A 25,966-nucleotide genomic window follows, 5' to 3' on the forward strand; every position below is an offset into this window, starting at 1 on the left:
TATGCGCAGCTTCCTCTGGTAGAAGCTCCTCACCTGCGCCTCATTGGCATTAATTATGCCAGGTATTTAAGCCTTGTGTGTTGTTTTACTAGTTGCCAGTTCGTTGTATAAGAGTGTGTGAGTATAGCGTGAGTTATGAGCTTCTTGTCTCATTCCCATGACCCACCGTTCCTGTGCCATCATTGCTAAGTCTAGTCGAGTCTTGTTTTTTGCCTCGCAGTTGTCCGACCTCGTCTTCATGTATTAGGACCTTGCCTTTGCCGTGTTTTTTGTGCGTCTGCCTTTTTCGGATTGCTTATCTGTGTATGACCTCTTGCTGGAATAAAACCACCCTCAAAATCATGTCACTGCCCCATGTCCCACGTTCAGGATAGATACATTGCCAAAAATGGAATTCGAGACAGTATTCCCGGGACCTACACAATGCCTGAGCCATCTGCTGCCCCCCCATCTCATCCAACCTTGGTTTAACACACTACACACATGTATCTGCCAAAAAATGGGAGTGTTTGATGATAATTTAAAGCTTCATCTCACTCTAGCATTTTTCAGCAGACAGAAAAAGATTTGTTGGAGGTGATAGTTTGGCTTAATTGCTCCCCAGCTGCTGCGCAAAGCAGACAAATGGGATTCTGTCAGCGGACTGGAACCAGGCAGTTTAGGTGACATCCATTTTTTTTTTTTTTTTTTTTAGCATTTTACTGACTAAAAGAAGACATTTCAGTACACTTAGGTGGGTGGCAGTCAGATTGAGAAGTTTTATTTGTAAAAAAAAAAACTAATAACGGTTACAAGTAATGGGTATTCTCTTCCTTAAAAAAAAGCTTTAAAACAAAGGACATGGAAGGCGTGAAAGCAATTTCTTGTTATACATGTTGATATATTTACAATATATTGTAAACAAAACCTAATGTATTACATCAGTTTAACATGAAACGTGTGTACTGAGAAGTCTGTTTGTTTACCATATGACAATAGCTTACCAATTAATTTCTTTTAATCGTTCTTAAGCTGCAGAAAAATGTTAATTCACTCAAAAAGACAATTTGTGAGTACATCTTATTTTCAAATGATTAAATATGGAAATTGAAATGAAGATCGAATCTTGCTTTAACGGGGCAAAAAACATACCAAAATCCTAATCCATGCGCTTCTCAATATTGGAATCCAACAAAGAGGAGGTCAAAGGGGAGCTGTCCCCACCCCTGAGATGCTGTTACCCATAGTAACTGAGCCTTACTCTCTGCTCAGGAGGGGCTGTGCTTCAACAAGCGGATGTTAGAATATAATGTGGAGAAACAGGGCGAGTGGAATCACTGTCGTTCGTGCTGCGCAGCAGCTGGAGGGGGAAGGGAGGAGCAAGGAGGGACCTAAGGGAGGCAACACTGGGCCGTTGTCAACACTAACTAGTGCTATTGTACACCACATCACATTTCAGGACCTCAGGTAAGCGGGCTATGTTTGCTTCATTTCACAAGCTACGGGCTTTTACAGTAGCATTCATAAATTACTCACAGATTTAAGTTTTAAAGGAGTTGCTTGATTGTCTTCATGTGCACAGTAAATCAACTGCAATTATGTCAGGTTATTAGTTAGTAGGGAATTACAGTTCATGTTTGAACTACAGAGCAGCCAGTCATGTCACTGATGTCAACATAATACTACATATTTAGAAGCTCGAGGGTTGTTGTTGTGTCTTTTTGTCCTTGTGTGTCAGTGTGAATTGTTTGAGTGTGTTGGTTCATAGATACTTAATTTCTAGAATAGCTAATGATTGTATTTGTAATGGAGGGTTAAAAAAATGAAAAGCTGTCAAGTGGATACAGACAGATGAAAAGGGTACTGAAGGGTGTGTCTGACAAAAAAAGACGGGTGAAAATGATTGATGGCAAGAACGACCTTTGCCAGTGCAGATTCATGCTGCTTTGCCTGCATGGTCTTAGTTCCACTGTGATTATTTCTTACAACCTCCACATTAAGCTTCTTGACTATCTTCTCTCCATCACACAACCAGCCAAACTTTGGCATTTGACTGATTTTGTGTGCTATGCTATATATGTGTGCTGTGGCCTCTTGTGAAACCTCTCGAGTGGCTTCATATCAATCTATACAGGGCATTACTCTATGTTGTCAGTTCTGCAGCACTCATCCATTTGGATATTTGCACAAATTTACCAAGTGGTTTCATCAATAGTTTTTCTGGCAGCTCACTTAAAAAAAAATTTAAGGCCATAGTGACCCAATTTCTGGGATGCGCCTCTATGAACAATGAACAAAGGAAACCCCAAAAGATTTGAATTTACATACAGTATGTCTCTGATAGAGTGAGTTCATAACTTTGTTTAAAAATTGAGGCTACATTTGAATGCTAGAGTGTTTAGTTATCACATCAATTCAATGATTCTATTGTACATGGGCTTTCTGCTAGGAGACATAAAGTCAGATTTAGAAAATCTGATCAGGTATTTATTTCACTCGAGGTTGCATATTAATTTCTCCTAATCTGTTGCAGTTTCTGGCATGTATTATACGCTTGACAACAAAGACTGTTTCAAATGTTTTACTAAAGTTGGATTTATTTATAATATCTTTGCATTTGTCTTTGTTTTATGTCCTAGGAGCTATCCATAGCAATGCGTGGCCTGTAAACCACCAGACATGGCTCAAAGTAAGAGGCCAGGGACCCACAGTGTAGCTCCTCCAGTCCCCACTTCCTGTCCTACAACTCATCATACAGAGTCTTGTGATTTGAAAGCCATCCAACCTAGGCAGCGACCAGCCCGCTTCCCCAAGGAATCGCATGCGCCAAAGCCTCTTCCCCGTACCTGTAAGGCACGTTATTCCTCTCCCAAGTGTGAGAATGTGGTGTCCAGCTGTCCGGAAGTGGATGTGAAAGCAAATGTTGAACTGAAGCAATATAACAATCAACCTGATGTGGAATTAGAGGACCAGAGACCAGCAACCCCCTCGACGCCTGAACAGGAGCATGAGCATGAGCAAGATCACCACAACCAGGCAGACTTTCATGACAGCCTGGATGATGACTCCTGTTCTGACTACATTAACAACACTTCAGAGGATGAGGAAGACTATGATGATGGTAAGTGATTTTATCAGTGAAAGTGACGAGCATAACAAGTGATTTTAACCCTATCAAGTCGTGCCCCATGGGTACAAGCACTTTTCATCGAGCCTCAGCTCCATGCCTGGCTCCAGAGGGGGGCCTTGGTGACTCATGTCCGGGCAAAGGAAAACATCTGCCAGTATGTTAAAACCTCTTAGGGGTCTTTGGAGCCCTGCTTTTCCTAGTTACTCCCCTAGGACCTGTTTAGTATCTGTGACCCTTCCAGGGGCATAAAACCCAAAACAGCTTATCTCCTAGGACCACTGGGACACACAAACCCCTCCACCGCAATAAGTTGACAGCTGAAGGAGGGGTGACTAGCAGGATTAACTGGGACTCAATTGTTCTGCTGAGGGACTTCAGTGCTGATGTAGGATTGCCTACAGAGAGACATGGAAGGGTGTACGCAGGATTAGAACCTGAGAGGAGTTCTGTTATTCGTCTTATGTGCTCATAATAGATTGTCACTAACAAACACTGTGTTCAAGCATAAGGGTGTCCTTACATGCAATTGGCACCAGGACTCCCTGGTTGCATAGCGATGATTGACTTTCTGGTTGTGTCATCAGACTTGCTGCCACATGTCTTGGACACTCAGATGAAGAAAGGGGCAGACCTGTCTACTGATTACCACCTAGTGGTGAGTTAGCTCTGATGGTGGGGGAAGATGCCTGTCCAACCTGGCAGACCCAAAGGTGGCATGAGGATCTACTGTGAACGTCTGGCAGAATCCCCTGTAAGAAGGAGTTTCATCTCCCACATCCAGCAGAACATGCACATGTCTCAGGGGAAGTGAGGGACATTGAGATAGAGCGGATCATGTTCCATGCCCCCATTGCTGAGGTCTATAATCAGAGCTGTGGGTGTAAGATGGTTGGTGCCTGTTGTGGTGGGAGTCCACGAACCTGTTGGCGGACAGCAACAGTGAGGGAATGCGTCAAGGTGAAGAAGGAGTCCTGTTAAGACTTTTTGGTCTAATGGACTTCTGAGGGAGCTGATGCATATGGACTGACCAAGCGGAATACATCTTTGGTGGTCACTGAAGCAAAGAAATTGGTGAAAACAGTTTGGTGAGGCAATGGAGGAAGACTTTCAGTCAGCTTTGAGGAAATTCTGGTCCACCATATGGCATCTTGGGAAGGGGAAGCCGTGCACCATAAAAGTGTATAGTGGGGATGGGACACTTCTGACTTCTACTTGTGAGTCAGTGGGGAGAAAACTTTGAAGACCTTCTCAGCCAAGGATGCCCTTTGTCACCAATGTATAACTTTTCTGCTGAGACTTAGAAGGGGGTTGGTTTGGTGGACTCAGTATTGTATAGCTGCTTTTTGAAGTTCTGGTTCTTTTGGCTTCATCAAGCAAGGAACTCCAAATGTCACTGTAGCGATTTACATCTGAACGTGAAGCAAGTGGGATGATAATCAGCACCACCAAATCTGAGGTCATGGTCCTCAGTCAGAAAAGAGTCCAGTGTCCTCTCCAAGTTGGGGGTCATTCATCCATCTTGAGGTCTCATTTATGAGTGACGGAGAAATGGTATTGAGAGATCAACTGGCAGATTGGTGCAGCGTCTTGAGTGATTCAGACTTTTTATCTGTCCATTGTGGTAAAGGAGAACTTAAGCTAAGTTGAAGCTCTCATTTTTCCCGTCGATCTATGTTCCTATGCTCACCTATGGTCACAAACTGTAGGTTGTAGGCTGATAAATGGCGTGCACATCAAGCAGCTGTTCCAATTAATTGTTGTGCACATGTATACACCCAATCTGAATAGATCATGTCTCATGTAAACAGTTGACTTGAGACCTTGAATCAGAATGATAAAAATGTCTCCATGTAAACCTGGCTAATGTGAAACGCCCAAGATTGGCTCATGGAAACTACCACAGATGTTACAGTAATCAAGTGTAAACCTTCAAACAAATGCTACTTCATCAAACATGGAACAGTATTACATGCAAACAGAGAATGCAAGAATAATCAAAGGCTAATGTTCTCTCTTCTTTGTGGTGGCAACAAATATATAAACAGCAAAATGTGGCACTGTGTTACAATGAAGGGGCATCTGCTTCTTCTTGCTCTCAGTTTTTCCCCAATATTACATTTCTTAAGACCTACACCCATTTTATCAAAACCTTAATTACCAATCAAAAAATTTCAAGCGACATTTACAAAACCCCCAACACTACCTGCTAAACTAAACTATTGCCTCAAAACAGACTCCGGGTCAATTAAAAGGAAAAACACCACCGAAGAGTCATTGTACGCATTGAAACAAACGAAAGGATAATGATCAAATCATGAAGGTTTAGCATTAGCATCTAGCTTTAAAGCTTTAGCTTTAGCATCTTTATTGGTCATAATAGAATTGCATTTTGAAAAACAAAACAAAAATCCAGTTTAGCATATGTAGGTAATGAAAGAAGCAGTTAGCTCTTCATGTCAATTCATCTTTGGACTGTGGTGAATGCAGGGACTCCACCTCATAGTGAAATCATAGGCAAGAACGTGGCTTATGAAGGTTGTCTGCATTTCTTTTGAAGTATGTCATTGTTCTTTGTCTTGTGCCTCCTAGCTCTTCTGTTCCTCCTTGACCACCTTCCCATGCATTCGGCCTCAGACTTTTGGATTGTCTCTATCCATAATAATAAATTTAAACAACCAGTTCCCCCTGAATTTGTTGATATTGGTTTCTTCACATCATTAGCTAAATGTGTGTTCAATTTTGAATTGCTGTTTATTTCGAGACACCTGACCTTTGAGTTTTACTTTTCCTACTTATGCTTACCATGAAATGATGCAAGTGCCACAACTGCATCGCAGTTCAAAATGTGTTTTAGCGGTTGAAAATATGTTTGCAAGTTATGTCTAACTTGAAACGTGCAAAGTGCTTGGGGTTCTATCAAAACGGTGACTAATTCGATGGGTGGGTACAGTAGACTGAGGATTTAGTTCAGACAAAGTTTTGTGTTTTAGCAGTTGAGAAATGCTCCAATTCTGGTGCATATTCCGCAGTAGACCTCATAGCCACTTAGCATTTTCTTGCACAAATTGGTGCTGCACTGAAGGCACACAACTCTAAGTTTGGACTTGGCTGTAAAATATCCCCCACCCCAAAAAAAAAAAAAAAAAAATACCAGGTTAGTTAATTAGTTAGTTAGTTAATTCTCTGCCATGTATTTTTTTTCCTTTGGAAAGGGTATTATGTTGGTCCAAAATAGGAATGTTCAACCTTAGCAGAGCACTCTACTGAGTCCCTTTAAAATGGGTATGATTTTACTATTTGTTTATGCACTATAGATCATAAAGCAAATGTGTTTATGATCATTGATCTTTCCAGGACTGGCAGAGGAGGATGAAGGTGTTACTTACTACATCCGGTACTGCCCGGAGGATGAGAGCTACATGGAAGGTATGGACTGCAGCAGCCATGGAGACTGCAAATACGGTCATGAGCAGGCCTGTATTATGCAGTCGGGTCAAGGCCACACCGAATGCCAGGAAGCAGTCGAAGGGTGGACTGAAGAGGGAGACACTGAGGTGAGAGAGGAGGAATGGGTAGAAGATGAAGAGGAAGAAAGCGGAACCAAGGAAGATTGGAGAGAAGAGGAGGAAGGCATGAGAGAGGCATGGAAGGAAGGAGATGGGGGCGGCAAGGTGTGGAGAGAGGAAACTCCGGACAGGCAAGAGCAGTGGGCCAGTGGTGGGAGGCATCGAGAGGAGGAATGGGCTGCGGGGGAGGGGGAGGTACGCTGTGAGGTGGTAGAGCAAGATCCGGACGAACAGATATACAATGGACGACCGGAACCAATCTTGGACCATAACCATCACAATTACCACCAACAACAACCTGCTGTGCAAGACGACCTACACACTTGCCAGCCTGATGAGGAGGATGAGGACGATGCAGAAAGTGAGGAGTACTGCCCAAATGAGGAAGAAGATGAGGAAGGAGACGAACATGAGAGACATGAAACTTCCTATACTGGAGGCTACTATGGCCCAGAGGACAATGGCAACTCTGTGCATGTCTCTCCCTTCCCAGGCCGCAAGGTGCTAGTGGTTGAGGGGGAGACAGGTGAGGAAGCGGAAGAGGACATTGACCAAATAGTTGCTGAGATCAAGATGAGTATGAGCATGGGGAGCCTAAGTAGTGGTACAGATCAAAGCCCAGAAGAAATGGCACAAGACCCACCAACAGGTGACTACCTTCATGCCAAGGCCAACTCAGCCACCTACCCATCAGCTCACCACTGCCATGACAGCAGACCCAAGTCCCTTAACCTGCCTTCTGTGCATCATAACAACCCAGACCTCCAGAGGGGGCTCAAGATCCAGCCACATTCCCCAGAAGATCGACAGCGATGGCAACAAGAGCTGGTGAGATGCACACATCTTTTTACCTAAGCAGCAAAGGTTTCTTTTTGATCTTATCGCATCACTCAAAAGAAGTCTGCTGCTTTAACTCTGTTTAGAGCTACTCACTACTAGCATGTTGGTGAGAAGTGTTTTTAATCCATATAACCTTTCAAAAGAAAATTCTCAATTCTATTTTTAATCAATCCATCCATCCATTTCCTTATCCGCTTATCTTCACAAGGGTCGTGGGCAGTGCTGGAGCCTATCCCAGCTGTCAACGGACAAGAGACGGGGTACACCCCGAATTGCTTGCCAACCAATCGCAGGGCACATCGAGACAAACAGCAGCACTCACAATCACACCTAGTGTCACGTCCCATCGGAACGGGAGTAGGACCCAAATGCAAGGCTCGGAAGATGGTTTATTCGTTTATTATTCCGTGTTCGGGGATCGGGCAGGCAGTCAGGTGCAGCAGCGGTAGTTGGGACGTCGGGCGAAGAGGGCAGGTGAGCGGGTAGGCAGGAGTCGGTACACGGGAGAACGATCAAAGCAGACAGAAGTGTCAAAGGAGTCAGGCTTACCGGGTTGGTCAGAGAACAGGCGAAGGTTGGTACACACGGGTTGTCGATCAGGGATACGGGAGTACTCGAACGGGAGATGAAGCTCAACGATCTGGCGCGGACCAGTCGTCATCGGGGTCATATAAATACACAGGATAATCAGCCCGCATGAGGCACAGGTGCCTCCCAATCAGCGCAACCGCGTGGGCACCTGCACAGCCCGGGCTGGAGCGGCAGGATCATGACAGCACCCCCCCACCCCCCCCACCCCCAAAGGTACGGCTCCCAGACGTGCCTAAACGAAAGAAACAGAAAATAATTAACACAGGCAGGGGTGGGCGGAAGGGGGGTCCGGAGGAGGGCACACCCCCGAACCCCAGTCTGGTGGCCATCCAGGCCACCAAACGCAAGGCGTCCGGGTGGACAGGTCAGGAGGACGACCCGGACACCAAGCACCAGGGTCCCCACGGGGCGATTCGGGCGGACGACCTCTGTGAGGAACCAAACAACGAAGCAGGAACCAGACCAAGGCAGGCAACTGCTCCGGACGAGAACTTCCCACGCCGTGGTTGCTAGACGACCAGGGACTGGTCGCCACCAAGGCTAGGTCAGGAGGCAGCCGTGGATTGGTCACCAACGAGGCCAGGTCATGAAACTGCTGGGAGCCATCAGGAGCGACGACAATGATGGAGAGAAGGACCAAAGCCATGACCGCTACTATCACAGCCATCCCGAAATCTCTCCAGCTCAGGGGTGGCTCCACAGAACTCCCCAGCTCCTGTCGCCATCGAGACAAGGGTGTGGGACGGCCGCGGACCGGTCGCTGCTGGTACTCCTGGACAGGAACGTGAGAAGGCGGCGGCGACATCGCGACCTCCTCCTGGACAGGAACATGAGAAGGCGGCGCCAGCAGCATCCCCACCTTCTCCTGGACGGGAACGTGAGAAGGCAGCGGCGCCATCGCCACCTCCTGGACGGCAACGTGAGGCGGCTGGGGAACCTTCGCCACCTCCTGGACAGGAACGTGAGAAGGCGGCATCACCACCTCTTCCTCCAGGACGGGAACGTGAGCTGGCTGGGGAACCGTCGCCACCTCCTGGACAGGAACGTGAGAAGGCGGCATCACCACCTCCTCCTGGACGGGAACGTGAGGCGGCTGGGGAACCGTCGCCACCTCCTCCTGGACAGGAACGTGAGAAGGCGGCGTCAGTGCCACCTCCTCTTGGACAGCAACGTGAGAAGGTGGTGGGACCATCGCCACCTCCTGGACGGGAACATATGGACGTGCCCGTCACCGATGGAGCAGGAACGGGGAGCGACCGCGGACCGGTCGTCGATGAAGCAGTAACGGGGAGCAACCGCAAGCCGGTCACCACTGATACTCCAGGGCACAGACGAGAAGCGGCTGCGGAAACGTCACCACCTCCTGGACAGCAACGTGAGGCGGCATCAGGTCGGTCCCCACTGCCACGTGAGCTTGCAGTGCATTCGTTGAAACAGCAACATGGGCGTGGCGCGGTGGCGGACCCGTTTCCAGGGCGACATGAACGAGAGTCGGCAGAGAGTCAGTCGAAACTGACACATGGGCATGTCTCGGGAGTGGGTCAGTTCCAACTGCCGCGTGAGCATGAGTCCGTAACGAGTCCGTCTAAACTGACACGTGGGCGTGTCTCGGGAGCGGGTTAGTTCCAACTGCCGTGTGAGCTCTGCTCGGAACAGCCAAAACCTCGACGTGGGAATGGCGAGGAGGCGGATCGGTTTCCACAGCTACGTGCACTTGGCGAGGTGGCGGGTCCGTTCCCACTGCAACGTCCACTTGGCGAGGTGGCGGGTCCGTTCCCACTGCAGCGTGAATCTGCGTCAGCAGCGAGTCCGTCACCGTTGCGTCGGCTGGTTTGCTAGTCCTTGCCGGACCTGGGCCGTGAGAGCTGTCAATTCAGCGCTCTACCGCTCTATCTGCGCCCGCATTTCGCGGCAGAACACCTCGTGATTTCGCGGCTCCTCTTCCTCTGGGCTGGAAGCTTCGTCACCAGCTGCGGGTCTGCCGGTCTCGCCGTTGAGTGGGAGGACGGTGTCTTAGTCGCCGCGCAGTGGGAGGCACAAGGGAGCGCCCGGCCGGGGCGTCCGGGTTCCCACAAACAGGTTAGTGTACTAGGACCTACCGGGCGAAGACGCTCGAGTGCTGGAAACACAGGGAGGTGAACCAAACTGACTGGGATGAAAGACCGGGCAAAGAGATTCACAATCAAAATCATCGGAGTCGTACTCAGGCAGCCGGTCATACAAATCAAGGTCCTCCTCATATTACGAAAAGTCAGAGTCTAGAAGAATATGAGGAGCTGAACGGGTCGTGGTCGGGACGTATTCATAGCTCGCTGGCGGAGCGTAAGACACAGAAGCGGAGGACGTCAAGGAGCCTACCCGGATCGGACAGGCTTGGTCCTCCGGCAAACGGTCTACCTTGCATTGGTCCCGGCGACGCCGGGTCTTTCCTGCTGGGTCCTGTTTTGGCCTGATCGTTTTGTCACGTCCCATCGGAACGGGAGTAGGACCCAAATGCAAGGCTCGGAAGATGCAAGGTAGTTCGGGGAGAAACGTTTATTATTTCGTGTTCGGGGATCGGGCAGGCAGTCAGGTGCAGCAGCGGTAGTTGGGACGTCGGGCGAAGAGAGCAGGTGAGCGGGCAGGCAGGAGCCGGTACACGGGAGAATGATCAAAGCAGGCAGAAGTGTCAAAGGAGTTAGGCTTACGGGGTTGGTCGGAGAACAGGCGAAGGTTGGTACACACGGGTTGTCGATCAGGGATACGGGAGTACTGGAACGGGACAATGATCTGGTCAATGATCTGGCGCGGACCACTCGTCATCGGGGTCATATAAATACACTGGATAATCAGCTCTATTGTTTAATACGCTTATAATTTTCTTCATATTCTTCTCCCAAAATATTTAACAATACTACATATGGGGAATACAAAATGTAGAAACTTATCAATGAAAGTAATACAGCAATTCTATAACGTTAAAAGTTGTGCACAAATGATATCCACGATCCATCAATTTGATGGCTGCCTCGGAATATAATGGAAGAGATTCCGGCAAAGAGCAAGTCATGTGTTACAGGGGAAATGTTTCTCATCACGCTCCTGAAAATAGGTGTGTTCTTCCCCATCCCCCATGTTCCTCAATTTGTGCCTGTCCATGTGGTGTGCTCTTACAGAGTATGATACACAACAATCACATAAATAAACCAAACAGATGCTCCCTCACTGTAAGTCAGATGGCGAACAGAAACGTTTTAATGTTATTAAAATGCACATCTGCTCAAACACACTTGCATGTTCATTCTGTGGCACATATTTGTAGATCAGAAGTGGGTCACACAATTTACCTGCAGGAGATGGAGTTATTGCTGGTTACAGTACACACACACACACACACAACACACACACACACCACACACACACACACACACACACACACACGGATTCCCTTGTTTCTTTTTTAGTTTAAATTATTCTTTCTTTTTATATTAAAGTAATACACCCCGTCAAACTTTTATTACACCAGCTTTTTTTTTTTTAGCTGGATCCTTCAGGGTCTTGTAATGTTACACCAAGTACAGCAACCAGTACCAAAGTGAGGTATGATACAAAAAAATACAAAAAAATAATACGGTACTGTTTTTTTATATAACTACAGTATTTAAAAAAAAAAACTTTCGTGAATATCCTCCAATTCTGTCTTAAAGGACAGTAGACACAAGGCAGAGAGGGCTTACGGCCATGTTAGCTTGAGAACGCCCGATCTCGTCAGATCTCTAAAGCTAAGCGAGTTTGGCCCTGGTTAGTACTATATGGGAGACCACCTGGTAATACCAGGTGTTGTAAGCTTCTCTCCCCGGCTAAATGCAGAGGCGTTGCGTCAGGAAGGGCATCCAGCGTAAAACTGTGCCAAACAAATATGCGTTCATCGAAGATGACACGCTGTGGCGACCCCTTGGGACAAGCTGAAAGGAAAAGAAGAAGAAGAAGAAGAAGACAAAAGGCAGAGAGGCAGCCAATGAATCCCTGTCTCTGACTAGTTAGAGAAATGACTTTAAGTGTGGAAGGAGGGTTCTTTGTGTCTCAGTGTGTGGGTGTGTGTGTGTGCATGTGTGCATGTGGGTGTGTGTGCATGTGTGTCTGTGTGTGAGCGAGCTATGCGAAAGCTTGGCGCGAGGAACAAATTGCAAACTGACAAGCTGCTGCATTAGGGCAGACTCCACTAGTGATGGGCACGACAGTTCTTTTGAGTGTACGGAATCACTCGAATCATCCATTCATCCATCCATCCATTTTCTGAGCCGCTTATCCTCACGAGGATCGCGGGAGTGCTGGAACCAATCCCAGCTCTCATCGGGCAGGAGGCTGGGTACCCTAAATTGGTTGCCAGCCAATAGCAGAGCACATGGAGAGAGCCAACAGTCGCACTCACAATCGTACCTAGGGCCAATTTAGAGTCTCTAATGACTGCATGTTTTTGGGATATGGGAAGAAACCGGAGTGCACGGAGAAAACGAATGCAGGCACGGGGAGAACATGCAAACTACACAGAGGTGGAGCCGGGATTTGTCCCCCGGTCTTCAGAACTGTGAGGCCAATGGTCTACAGCTGCTCCACCGAGCCGCCTCGCTCGATTCAGTTCCTTAAACAGATATATTTCAAAAGATTTGTTGAAAGAATCGCTCAGTTCTTGTTCAGAAAATAATTTCCACACTTCCTTATTCTGTTAATGATCATGATGATCAGGTTGGACACTAAAGAAGGAGAAAAGAATCTCTACAGGTTGGCCAGAAATAGGGATAGAGATGGGAAGTATATGTATTAGATAGGGTGATTAAGGATGGAGATAGAAATATGTTGAGTGGTGTCAGTAGTGTGCTAAATAGAAGGAAAGAATACTTTGAGAAGTTGATGAATGAAGAAAATGAGAGAGAAGGATGAGTAGAAGGCAAAGGTTTGGCAGACCAGGAGGTAGAAATGATGAGTAAGGCGGAAGTGAGAAACGCACTAAAGAGGATGAAAAATGGAACGGCATTATCTCCTGATGCCATACCTCTGGAGAAAAGGAAGGAAGCATCTAGGAGAGGTGGCTTTGGATTTTTACCCTGGTGTTTCAACAAAATTCTTGTGGTTGAGAAGATGCCTGAAGAATGGAGGAAAATTGCGATGGTGCATATTTTAAGAACAAGGATAACATGCAGACTTGTGGGAACTATTGAGGAATAATGTTGATGAGCTTCTCAATCTGATGGGAGGAGTAGAAGAAGTCAGTCAGAAGTGAGTATGGGAGAGGAACATTATGTCTGAATGCCTAAAAAGAGTACCACATATTCATTACATATCTTGAGGATGTTGATAGAGAAATACAGATAAGGTCAGATGGAGCCACATCATGTCCTTATAGCCTATGACAGATTACTTAGAGAGCAACTGTGATGCTTCATGCGGAAGTCTGGAGTGGCAAAGAAGTATGTTGGAATAGCCCAGGGCCTGTACTGTATAAAAGCAGCAGAACAGTGGTGAGGTGTGCTCTAGGTATGAGGAATTTCGGGTGGAGGTGGGACTGCATTAGGGATCAGTTCTGACCCCCTTCCTGTTTGCAGTGGTGAAGGATAGGCCGATAAATTTTGTTCGACTTTAAATCTCCATTAACCATGATGTTTGCAGATGACATTGTGATCTGCAGTGCAGATACAAGTCATCTTAGCCAGTGGTGAGGCCAGCCATGATGTACAGACAGTGCCATTGGAGCGACAACAGGAAGCAGAGTTGGAGGTGGTGGAAATGAAGATGCCTCTATCGGAGTGAGCAGGTAGGATGAGCTGAGAAATTAGCTCATCAGAAGGACAGCCAAGGTTCGATGTTTTGGAGAGAAATTTAGAGAGAACAGACTTTGATTGTTTGGACACATTAAGAGGAGAGTGTACCTATTAGTAGAAGAATGATAAGGATGATGTTATCTGGCAAGAGAGTAGAGGAAGATCAAAGAAAATGATGATTAATATAGTGAGGGAAAACATGATGGCAGTTGGGGTGTTGGTGTAGAGGAGGATGAAGGGGAAGTGTTTACATGGTAAAGAATCACCCACTCTGGACAAGCCGAAAGGGAGAAAAAAAAGAAGGATCTGTTAATTTTGGGTTTAGGATTACTGTCATAGTTATATTTGAGGAACTGTTGATTGTTATTTTATTTTAATGTACTGTAAATTAACTGTTCATTTGGTGTCAAATTCAAATCCATATCGCATTAATAGCTATTTGCACAACTGAGCTCCAGGACACACGAAACACTAATCAGGTCTTTAACTTTCATAAAGAAAAACAGGCTACTAATTTCATAATATACTGATTAATTTCATCTCCATTTGCTTGACAACATTGCGGGTTTCGTTGAATGTCACATTTCCGCTTTTCATCTCTGCTCTCCCCGTGAGGAGCAGGTTTATTGGCAAGCGGCTTCATTTGTGCCAGTAATGGTTGAATGTTAATAAGCAGTTGTGCATAGTGAGATAGATGTATCCCGGGGAGTAAAGATAATCTGCTCCCTGTGTGATTGCATGCTGGCTCCTGTGCTTATAACCATGTAAAAATAGCAAACTGAGGGAAGGGCAAGTGAAAGACAGCATAATTATGAGTCACTTCTTGTTCAACTCAAATCATTTCTCTCTTCAAGTCCTATGCAAATATTTTGTATTCTTTAACAGTTTGAGGGGTTTCATGAGCACTGTATTCTGAGGTACACTTTTTTTCCACTAAACACTTCCAGGTCTGTAGCAGGCCCAGGTACTTCCTTGAAAGCCTCCTAGTTACTATTCTATCCTCTTTTTCATACTTGTTTGTGTCAACCTGCCAGGTGAACAGCGGTGCCGAGCAGCCCAGAAAACAACAGCGCTCGGACCTGAACCTTCCCATGGAGAACAATAATGTACCTGAAGTAAGAGTACACTGTTGCTGTGTTTCCTGTGCACATTGGTCAAATTGCCAAGACCTCTTCAAACAACAGATACAGTATCGCGTGACCTCTTTTTTAGCCATGTAACATTATGTAACATTGTGTGTGTGTTTGTGGGTACATTAAAAAAAATGTTATAACACCTCAACAGGTCCTCTGCTTATGTTTTGGGAGGATTTGGGGGGATAATTGAGATTATTTTATGGAAGATATATTTCATTTAGAAGACAATGGTTGTCTTTGTGCCGTTTTTTGCATAGCTGGTCTTCAGTGAGCAGGTTGTATCCTGCAGGAATGAACTGAGTAGTAATCATGTCATAACTCACAACCAGATAAGATTCATATCACCTTCTTCATACGGTAGTATGCATATTTATCCAACTTCCATAGAAATTTGTGCAGGATTATTTATTAGCAGCCTCTCTTGATGTGCATTTCTGTGGTCCTGAACAAAGTGCAGCGAGACCACCATTTTTCATCTGTCCATTTTGTAGTGCTAAAACATTCACGGTCATATTTGAGCGGAAGAATATCCAAGTTGAAAACAACCTTTGACATGAAGCAGACATGCTAACCACAACAATCATTCACAAAAAAGCTGTTATAGCTCATTATCTTACTTGCATTACATTAAATAGTATGACATCTTAACGCCGTCTTTTTTTCTTTCTTTTCTTCTAGACTACCAAAAAAGTTGCGGCGTTCCCTAGCTTTGTTGATGGTAAGTTCATCAGCCGGCCTGGTTGAGCTCCTTCTGTGCTCTTTCCCTCCCTACTGATAGATATTGGACCAAATGATGACCGAGGGCCTTAGCTGCCTGTCTACATCCTGGGATTTTGACAACATGTCACAGAATTGCTGGCTGAGTCACATCTACATATCACGGACAGATTAATCTCAGCCCAGCCATCCTCCTGCATCACACCTCCATCAGCTCGCAGCCAGTTGCCATCCCATTGCTCACACACTCTGTTATCATGCTACTGTATCTCTGTGGTGCTTTGGCTCTATTTCACCAAACCCTGTTGGTCCATCCCAGTTGACTTACTATTAACATTTCTCCTACCTCCCTGGCATAGTCCCAGGACCCTGCGAGCCAGAAGACCTGATTGATGGAATCATCTTTGCCGCTAACTACCTGGGCTCCACTCAGCTGCTCTCCGAGAGGAACCCTTCGAAGAACATACGCATGATGCAAGCCCAGGAGGCAGTCAGCAGGGTTAAGGTACTCAAAGATCAGGATATAACATAGGTTAAAAAAGTTTGTTTCATATAATTTGATTAATTAATTGTAAAGACATGGTTCGGTAAATTTCTGTTTGAAAATCCATTTTACTGATATGAGTGATGGAATTATTGGCAGGTGGAACATTGGGTGACTGGTTAGCACATCTGTCTCAAAATTCTGAGGAACCCGGATTAAAATTTGGCCTTGCGTGTGAAAAGTTTTCATGTTTTTCCCTTGCCCGTGTGGGTTTTCTCAGAGTCCTCTGGTTTTCTCCCACTTTCCAAAACACGCATTATAGATTAATTGAAAACTTTAAATTGCCCATAGGTATGAATGTGAGTGTCACGAACGACGTTCGGGAGCGGACCCAAAAGCACGACTCAGGTTGTGGAGAAGTGGTGCGGAATATGCCTTTATCCGTTCAAGTATCAGAGATCAGTGAGTCAGTCCAAACAAGTAGCAGGGTCAGAATCGGCAGGCTTACGCGGAGAGTCGGTAGACAGGCATAAATCGTTAAACGGGAGGTCGGAGTCAGGAGTTCAGAAGTGCGGGAACGAGGCATCAGTGGCAACAATCTGGGGAAGGACCAGTCGTCCCCAGGGTCCTATATACACCAGGGTTCTTCAGACCGTATGAGGTGCAGTTGTGTGCCTCCTAATCAGCTGGCCATGCCCAGCCAGGACTGGACGGCAGGGACATGACAGTGAGTGCAAATAGTTGTTTATTTACATGTGCCCTGCGATTGGCTAGAGGCCCACCTCTCATCTGAAGATAGCTGGGATAGGCTCCAGCATCCCCCGTCACCCTAGTGAGGGTAAGTGTGGAATGGATTGATGATTTATTGGCAGTTGTTAACTATCAAAAGATCATTTAAAAAAAAAACATATTCTTTTCAAACTATTTAAATCAACAACTCATCATCATCAACTTTCCTGTTATGTGTCCAAAATCATATAAAATGATTTTCAACAGATTTTCTGAAGTTGCTAATTACATTTCTGGATATACTGGATAGGATTTTTCTCCTATTGCTTAACCATGAAAGCTAACACAAATGTCTCTCAACATCTTCAGAGTTCCTTTTGTTCATTTCTTTTACAATTGTCTTCGTTTTTCACTCAAACTGTCTTTACCATTAATGCAAATTGGTAGACCCTCATTATGTTGTTGGTATCAAGAAAGGGATCTGTAAGCTCTGCGATTGGCTGGTGACCAGTTCAAAGTGTACGCTGCCTCTCTCCCAGATTTAGCTGGATTAGATTCCAGCCAGCCCGCCATGCAATGTGAGGATAAGCAAAATGGATGGATGGATGAATCTGTAAGATGAAACAACAGGATGAGACAAACATTATGCATTCATAGAGCCGCAGACAGCTAAATACCTGTAAACGGTGTTATTTCTGAGATATGAATAAATGTGCATAAATTTGTGATGGTGTCAGACTTAATGCATGTCTTTACAGTTGTTACGAGTGTATAGAGACACGAGTATAATGGGTTTAACGAGTGTCTAAGGTAATTTATGTACTTTATACACAGAGTTTGAAGGGCAACACGTAAAATGTGCCACTAATGTGGCTGCTATTAAACTATTGTCTTTACCATGCTGCAAGACGTGCATGTCATTGGGCCACCACCATTTCCCGTGTAAATAAGGATTTCCTTTAACATAAATGCCTAATATTTTCAACCATTAACAACTTGTTGAATATAAGACTTTAAAAGGGATTGTTTTACCATTGTTGACATTTAGCCATACAAAACCAAGGTGAAATGCAAAGGGCGAAATTAGGTTGTGATTTTTTACAAGTGTCTTTACTGCTATTTATCAAATGATAGGAAAATGACTCAGATATCATTATTGGTCATACTGAGAATGACAGCATTAGTAAATGATAATAATTTGACATGCTTCAGTGAGAAACAACAGGATCAGACAATCGAGACGAGATGGTGTCAAATACAGGTTATTCAATGTTCAACTGTCGCCCTGCAAGTATTCATTTGCTCTGTATATTTAGTATGTGCTGTACACGCTGACATGCACCCGTTTTGTTAAGTGTGTTACATAATGGTAGATGGCATTATCACATCCTACATCTGTTATTTTTTCTTGTTATTGTTGCTTTTTCTTAGTATCTAGGCCAGGAGATTCCATTCTACTTGATTTATCTGGATATATCCATCTTCTGTCATCTATCCATCCATTTTCTATATCTCGTATCCTGTTCCCGGTCACAGGGTATTTGAGCCTATCCGAGTTGAGTTTGGTGAAAAAGCAGAATGCAACCTGAATTGATCGCCATTTAAACACAGAGCATAAGAAGACCAAGATCCATTCACGCTCACGTTCCCAACGCCGTTTAGTGTGAACTGAACCCACGCTACCTGCAGAAAAGTTAGCCGTATGCGCACACTAGTGCATGTACAGTATGTGTCCCTTGAAATATACAGTACAAAATGTAAATGTAAAGCATAGTTTGATATGGGCATGAATACAGAATTAAGCGTTTGAACCCATAGTGGAAAGCTAATGACAGTACATTGTTATTTTACACCAATTTACATGAAAGACATGGGGAAAAAAGTCTTAAAAGAGAAAAAAAAATGCATTACATATCAGTTAAATATTGTTAAATAATCAGATGTATGTATCAATGGTTTTTGGCATCACATATGACATGATCCAAATCCTGTCCTTACTGCAGGCCGGCAAAAGCAGGCTTTTCATATTTTAAGTGTTCCTGTCTCTGTCACGACCCATCGAGACGGAGGGAGGACCCAAATGCAGGACTCGGGAGACGCAGAGGTAATTCGGGAAAAACGTTTATTGTTCCAAGGTCGGGGATCAGGCAGGCAGTCAGGTGCAGCAGCAGTAGTCAGGACGTCGGGCGTAGAGAGCAGGTCCACGGGCAGGCAGGAGTCGGTATGCGGGAGATCGATCAAAGAAGGCAGAAGTGTCAAAGGAGTCAGGCTTACAGGGTCGGTCGGAGAACAGGTGGAGGTCGTTACACACGGGTTCATGATCAGAGATACAAGAGTGCAGGAACGGGGCATGAGTTGCAACGATCTGGCGAAGGACCAGTCGTCCCCAGGGTCCTGTATACACCGGGACCAATCAGCCAGCATGAAGCGCAGGTGTGCGCCTCCCAATCAGTGCCGGGGCTGGACCGGCAGGACCATGACAGTCTCTATCCAAATTCTAAAATACTAAATGATCTTTGGTGATCCCATCTAATATACTTATGAATATAGTAAATATTGGTACTGATGAATGTAAAATGTGGGGGGTTTGTTCAGCAGGAGTAATGTAATAAAAATTAATAACAGGTACAAATGAAGTACAGGTCTATTATAGCTGCCTGAGAACATGGAACAATATTTGCAACTGTGTGGCTAAAAAAGAGGTCACGCTGGTGCTGCCCAACCATTTAACGTGAGTGGTGGGGGTCTCCAGTGATGTGTCAGTCGCAAATGAATTGTCTATTAATGATTCTTTAAATGACAGACACGCTTCTCCCTCGCACTGCGAAGCAGAAAGCGGCCTCACAAAATGCGCTGCAGGTGCACAGTGCCTGCTGGTGATGGCACTGGGCAGAGGAGGAGTGGTAATTACACCCAATTATACAACGCGCACACAAAGAGTTGAGAGAATAGAGGAAAACCAGAAGATAGACTCACACAAAAGTTCTCGAGTTAAGAAAATGACTGACAGCAGGTAAAGAAGCAAAATATAATTTATTTCATTGATGTTTCAAAAGCAGAGTGTCAAAATCTGCAAGAAAATTGCAGTATCTCTGCTAACTTTACAAATAACCTTCGCAGCCATACGAGGACTGTCCTCCCATCAGTGCAATGGGAAGAAAAAAAGGTTCCAGAATTTTTGCCATCTCCAGGAATTGTGATAAAGATATATAAATGAAAAAGACAAAACAAAACAAAAACTAGTTGATGTTTTATCATGACTAATGCATTTTGCTGATTATGTTACTTATTTATGCTGTATTTCAATGCTTGTGTTCAATATCCTTCAGATTTCAAAGTTCCTTGCTTTTAATAAGGATGTACTTGAATTATTATACGGCCCCGTAGCTCAGTGTTTAGAGCACTGCATTGGTAAACAAGGTGTTGTGGGTTCATATCCCACTGGGGCCTCTACTCCCTGAGAAGGGTTTCGTCAGGAAGGGCATCTGGCGTAAAAAAAAATTGTGCCAAACATATATGTGCATTCATCTGAGATGAAACGCTGTGGTGACGCCGAAAGAAACTTTTACCTGAATTATTATGATGTAATATCATTTTAAAAAAAACTTTAAAATATCAACTATACTATTGTTTATCATGATAGTTTCTGGGAAAACATACCATCCCCAAATACGTGTTATAGAGGTAGAAGTATGTTTGTGGTCTAGGCACATCAAATTAGAGCGGAAATAGCTGCATGCGACTGATAAAATGAAATAAATGATTGCCAACTTCTTCAAAGAGTTGAGGTTTATTTTCAAAGCAAAGAAAAATTCTTTTCCCAGGCAGAAATCATCAACTTTGTCAATAGCTATTTTTAAATTATACTGTTGCGTTGTGGAAATAAAGAAGCATAATTCATAAACAAACCTTTTTTTGACTGAGAAGATTTGAAATGTGCTTATCAAACACCAAGCCGGCATCCTCCCCCGCCATGCCTACCAATAAATTGTCAAATTAGGGGAAACACTGTAACCTATATCGAATTTAAAGTATAGTAATTTTCAAATTGTATTTTCAAATGTTTTTGAAACTATTGGATTGAAGAGACAATATTAGAGTAAAAACAGAGATGGTGTTCATGGTCTCTAATTAATTGCTGTATCGCAGTAAACACTCAGCTTTGTTTTTTTTTTTTTTTGTTTTTGTAGACAGTGCACCTGACAATTTGGAAGCAGAAACTCTTCACTTCTAAACTTATACCTGCTTAGACCAAGTCCAGCGTAGTATAGCACAGGAAGAAAGATACACGAGCTCCGCGTACATGCGTGGTGGAAGTCACATGCATTTCATTCATAAATATCTGAACATAATCCATCTATCCATCCATTAGCTGCTTATCCTCACAAGGGTCGCGGGAGAACTGGAGCCTATTCTAGCTGTCAATTGGCAGGAGAAAGGGTTCACCCTAAACTGGTTGCCAGCCAATCGCTGGGCACATGGAGATAAACAGCTGCACTCACGTTCACACCTGGGGGCAATTTACAGTCTCCAATTAATGTTGCATAATTTGGGATGTGGGAGGAAACCAGAGTGCCCGGAGGAAATCCACACAGGCACAGGGAGAACATGCAAACTCCACACTGGGAGGGCTGGGGTTGAACCTGGGTCCTCAGAACTGTGAGGCCAATGTTTTCCAGCTGATCCACTGTGAACAGAATCGTTGTAGAAATCAAAACATTGAAGATATTTAATATTATTATTTACATATGTCAAGAAAAAAATACTTTATATTTAATAGTAATGAGCGCAAAGCCCAACATACAGTATTTGTATTCTCGACCAGAATTCGTCATTATGCTGATCCACAGAATAGACTCAGTGTGTGCTATACTGCGCTTAAAGGAAAATTCATATCAATTGTACCAAAGCCTTACTAGGTTATTTATGCAGTTCTTTTCTGCATGGTGCTTCCCATTTGATGTAATATTTATGTAGCTTTATCCTCATCCTCACTCTGTTTCCTCCTCTCTGTCTCCTCCCTGCTCAACTTTCCCTTTTGTGGAAAGTGCAAGTCTGGGAGTGGAAAACTTTACCAAAAAAAAGAAGGAAAAAAAAGATTCAGAGCTTTGTTCTTTAAAGCTGTTCTCATACAGATGCGATAGATAATTCTGGCCAAAAGTCCAATTTCTCAGAGAATTTAGGCACTAGTAAAGGTGAAAGGCAGCAATTAGGTCATCTTAAAATGGTCTTATTATAACACGAGGTGAATTTGGAAATGTCAAAACTCCTATTCTCCTATTTTTTTTTTTAAATCTAGACTCATGATTATAGGATCTAAATAAATAAATAAATCGCCAGCAGTAATAAAACTGAAAACTGCCTCCATGTTGATCTCATCAGTTTAAGTCAAAGATGGTGACCCAATCAGTTTTTTTTAATGCAGCCTAGAGAACAAGCTTGAAAATACCTCATTGAAATCTTCACTCCAGGGTTTATGTGCTCTCCTGTCTTTGTGTCGTTGGTGGTATTTCGTTTCATGTGCGTGTGTGTGTGTTTCTCCAAGTGGCTTATTTCACCTCAAGAAGGGACGTTGTTAACTTTCAATCAAGTGACAACCAATGATAATAATTGAAAGATGTTTTTGCATGAATGTACTGTAGGTGAAAAAGCAATAACTACATTTGGTTATTGCTATTTTAATTCATATCTGATAACCAACATGACTGTGCTAACGCTACCACACACACACACGCGCACACAACTTTTTTTATGAGAAAGGCAATTGCATAGCTGTGTTTGGTTTGGGGCTTTATTGTCTTTATCCTTTATTTACGTCTTTTATTTCCTTTCCCCTGTTTTTTGTGCTCCCTTATCCGCTGACCTTGTCTCGTCCAAACTCCTGCCTGGCCACCCGCCTGCCAGAGGGTACAGAAGGCTGCCAAAATCAAGAAAAAAGCGGTGTGTAATAAACAGCAAAAAGAAAACCTCTAGGCTCTTAAATCCACTTTCACTTTTGCTGTTTCTTTTTTTTTGTTGTTTTTTTGGTCAGGTCTGTCCCTCCCTACCATTAATGCCCATCATGTTTTTTGAGGTCATTTTTTATCATTTTAATCAAGTATCCATCTTTTTTTTTTCTTTCTACAACTTAACTCAAGCACAGTATGCGTGCTTCAAAATGAATAACCCCTAACTGTAATTTTTCAATGTGATCTAATAAAGACATTTCTTTGAGCCAGTGGAAATTGACACTACAGCACCACCACAACAACAACAGGGTTAAATGATAAATAATTTAATAGTATACCTTAATTATTGATGACGTCATAGGACACATGAAACGCATGTTGCATTTAATTCTGGTTATTTCCACAATATTTGGAGGACAGTGAGTGTATCAAGTGCTTCATTGGATTTTGAATTCCCTCCATCATATACGCAGTGTATTATTTGCCCCGCAATGGGGAAGAGGAGGCAGAGGTCTGTCACAAGCGACACTGGGCAAGGTCCCCGATGTGGATCCGTATCACATAAGGCTGCTTGTAGAGCTCAACTATCACTTTTATTTCAATTCTTTAAGTCAGCTCCAGTTTTTTGTTCTCTGTGAACCATCTTCAATTCAATTAATGTTGCATTCTTAAAGTATAGTGGACTTGTGTGTAGTGTTGTGCTTGATTCGTTTCTTGCCAGAAGAGGCAGGCACTTTGCATTTCCATTCCAATTATACACTCATGTTCTAAGAGACGTTATTGTTTTTCGTTTATAGTATCTAATACTTTACGTATGGAACACAGACATCACATAGGCAATTGTGAATGACTTACACGCAGCTAATAAGCTCTCAGGCAAATGGTGAAACGTGATTATTTGCAATTGTTTTTTTGTTTTTTGTTTTTGTCCCTCAAGAGTCCAGATGGAGACGTTGTAACGCTCACTGAAGTTGATCTATTCATCTCCACTCAGAGGATCAAGGTCCTCAATGCAGACTCACAGGTTAGTGTGTTTCTCCAAGTGCCTTATTTCACCTCGTGAAGGGACGTTGTGTACTTTCAATCAAGTGACAAGAGAGTGGTTGCCTCGCCTGACGTGACAGAGGATTAGAGCAGACTTCATAATATCCCAAATGCTTACAAAGATGTGTGTGTGCTGGATGACTCAACACTTATGCTGCCAGCTATTTGCTTACTACTCTAGTTTAGTGCATGAATATTCCTTCCTTTACACACTCCATTAGTCACAATCCGATTTTTGCTCTTCTGTTGGCTCATTTGCTTTTATCAGACAGTTTATTTGTCTCCTTTTTAATGATAAATAATCCATCCCGTGCATATATCAGTATTCTTATGGTTTTTAGCAAAACAAAATGAAGGCGGATGATTAATTTGTCTGCTCTTTGGCCCCATGCATGAGCGTGCTTAGCATGCTGCATTGCGGTGTCTACCAAAGTCATTTCCCTATTGTCCTAGCACTTTAAAATAAGACTGTTCGGAATCCGAGTGGCACAAAATGGCTTGAATTGACTTTCTGACAGTTCGACATCATGAGAACGATTCCTAGATGGGACGTAAAAACAGTATTATTCAGGCTTTCTATCAAAAACCACCCACCTCTAATAAAGTCATTCGCTGAACTGTAAAAAGAAAATTGAAAGACAGATATTTAAAAAAAAAAAGGAAAATCACACTTCGTCGTGTGCGTTATGAAGAAGATGCATTTTAGACGTCATTACCAACCCCGATAGGTTTTGTGTTTACTCTGTTAATTATTTTGTGCATTAATTAATTGTTTTCTTATCAAATTGCCGTATTATTTAAAGTTCTACAACTTTAAATTTTTTATACTGTATTTTCTTCACCCTTGTTTGAGTTTTTTGTTTCATTTTTTAATGCCTTTTTTGCTATGTTTATAGGAAACGATGATGGACAATGCATTGCGCACCATATCCTACATTGCTGATATTGGAAACATTGTGGTACTAATGGCAAGACGTCGAATGTCACGTACTGCTTCCCAAGACTGTATTGAAACCACTCCTGGGGGACCAGAGGCGAAGAAGCAGTACAAGATGATATGCCATGTCTTTGAGTCTGAGGATGTAAGTAGCAGACAGGGTCACAACAATCACTTTTTAAACTAAGGCCGATATTCAAATGATTCATTAATATGTATTGTAACTAATAGGGATGGGATTTTTTTTTTGAGAACCTCTTATCGGAAATTCAATTCCTGGGAAGCGTTTTCCTGTATTTGCTTGCCTGATGACATACGATGTAACCCTCAATTGTTCATATTGTGGGGTTTTTTTATATTTAGGATGTTGTGTTAGCTCTGTTGATACGTTCATGTCGCTTCCTCTACGGTAAGTCAAGAAAGTTGCATTTTTATCACCTCATCCTTACATCTTCTGCTGTCACGTGATAATAATTCTTTTACCCAGTAATAAATTCCTATACATCATAGATTGGATGAAGAATAAATTAAGGATTATGTACTATTGTTGTGGCAACGTTGCTACTTTGCATTGGAATGTTTACATCACCTTCAAATACGTGTTTATGGCACCGGTAAAGGAACATGAATATAAACATCATTGCACATGACACTTCACCATAATGCTCTCAGCAACACTGTATGTTCCTTGAAATCCAGCAATGATAAATCATTTGTCAAGACAATAATGACTTACTGTACCAGTGAGTATTGAGCTGACACTATAAAGCCAAAAACAGACACATGACAACTCGGTTTTCAAATTGGTTGTTTCTAAGCAGCCGACCAATGTGGATATGTTTTGGTGAGGTTGAGCTTAATATAGTGTTTTATAGTTAGTCCACTGTGATCAATATTATCTTTAGGCTTTTGAATATAGTTTTTTTTTTCCATTCACTTCAACTAGAAATAAATGAACAGTTAGTGAATAGTTAAGTTAATGCAAATTGGAGAATCGGTGTTGTTCTGGAGCTCGTCTCGCTTCAGCAGATTGCACATGACTTGGCAACTCCAGCCATGTTCCACAG

At 43.6% G+C, this 25,966-nt stretch overlaps 1 protein-coding gene and 1 pseudogene across 9 annotated transcripts in view; both read left to right on the forward strand.

Moving 5' to 3' along the window:
- apba2b (amyloid beta (A4) precursor protein-binding, family A, member 2b) overlaps positions 1 to 25,966 on the forward strand; it is a 35,478-nt gene that overhangs the window by 358 nt on the left and 9,154 nt on the right. For 2 of the 9 annotated variants that reach the window (XM_061815454.1, XM_061815458.1), the window contains exons 2-9: positions 2,619 to 3,100; positions 6,464 to 7,503; positions 14,939 to 15,019; positions 15,719 to 15,758; positions 16,117 to 16,262; positions 22,875 to 22,910; positions 23,856 to 23,942; positions 24,859 to 25,044. In XM_061815454.1, the coding sequence (XP_061671438.1) occupies positions 2,659 to 3,100; positions 6,464 to 7,503; positions 14,939 to 15,019; positions 15,719 to 15,758; positions 16,117 to 16,262; positions 22,875 to 22,910; positions 23,856 to 23,942; positions 24,859 to 25,044 (2,058 nt within the window). In that variant the 5' untranslated portion in view covers positions 2,619 to 2,658. Of the gene's footprint in view, positions 1 to 9; positions 63 to 108; positions 734 to 1,299; positions 1,447 to 2,618; positions 3,101 to 6,463; positions 7,504 to 14,938; positions 15,020 to 15,718; positions 15,759 to 16,116; positions 16,263 to 22,874; positions 22,911 to 23,855; positions 23,943 to 24,858; positions 25,045 to 25,966 lie in introns of those variants that run through there. The other 7 variants (XM_061815462.1, XM_061815459.1, XM_061815460.1 and 4 more) reach the window with 7 other exon arrangements.
- On the forward strand, positions 11,817 to 11,934 carry LOC133498724 (5S ribosomal RNA; annotated as a pseudogene).

The sequence above is a fragment of the Syngnathoides biaculeatus genome, chromosome 3 (assembly GCF_019802595.1).
Source record: "Syngnathoides biaculeatus isolate LvHL_M chromosome 3, ASM1980259v1, whole genome shotgun sequence".
Classification (NCBI taxonomy): Eukaryota; Metazoa; Chordata; class Actinopteri; order Syngnathiformes; family Syngnathidae; genus Syngnathoides; species Syngnathoides biaculeatus.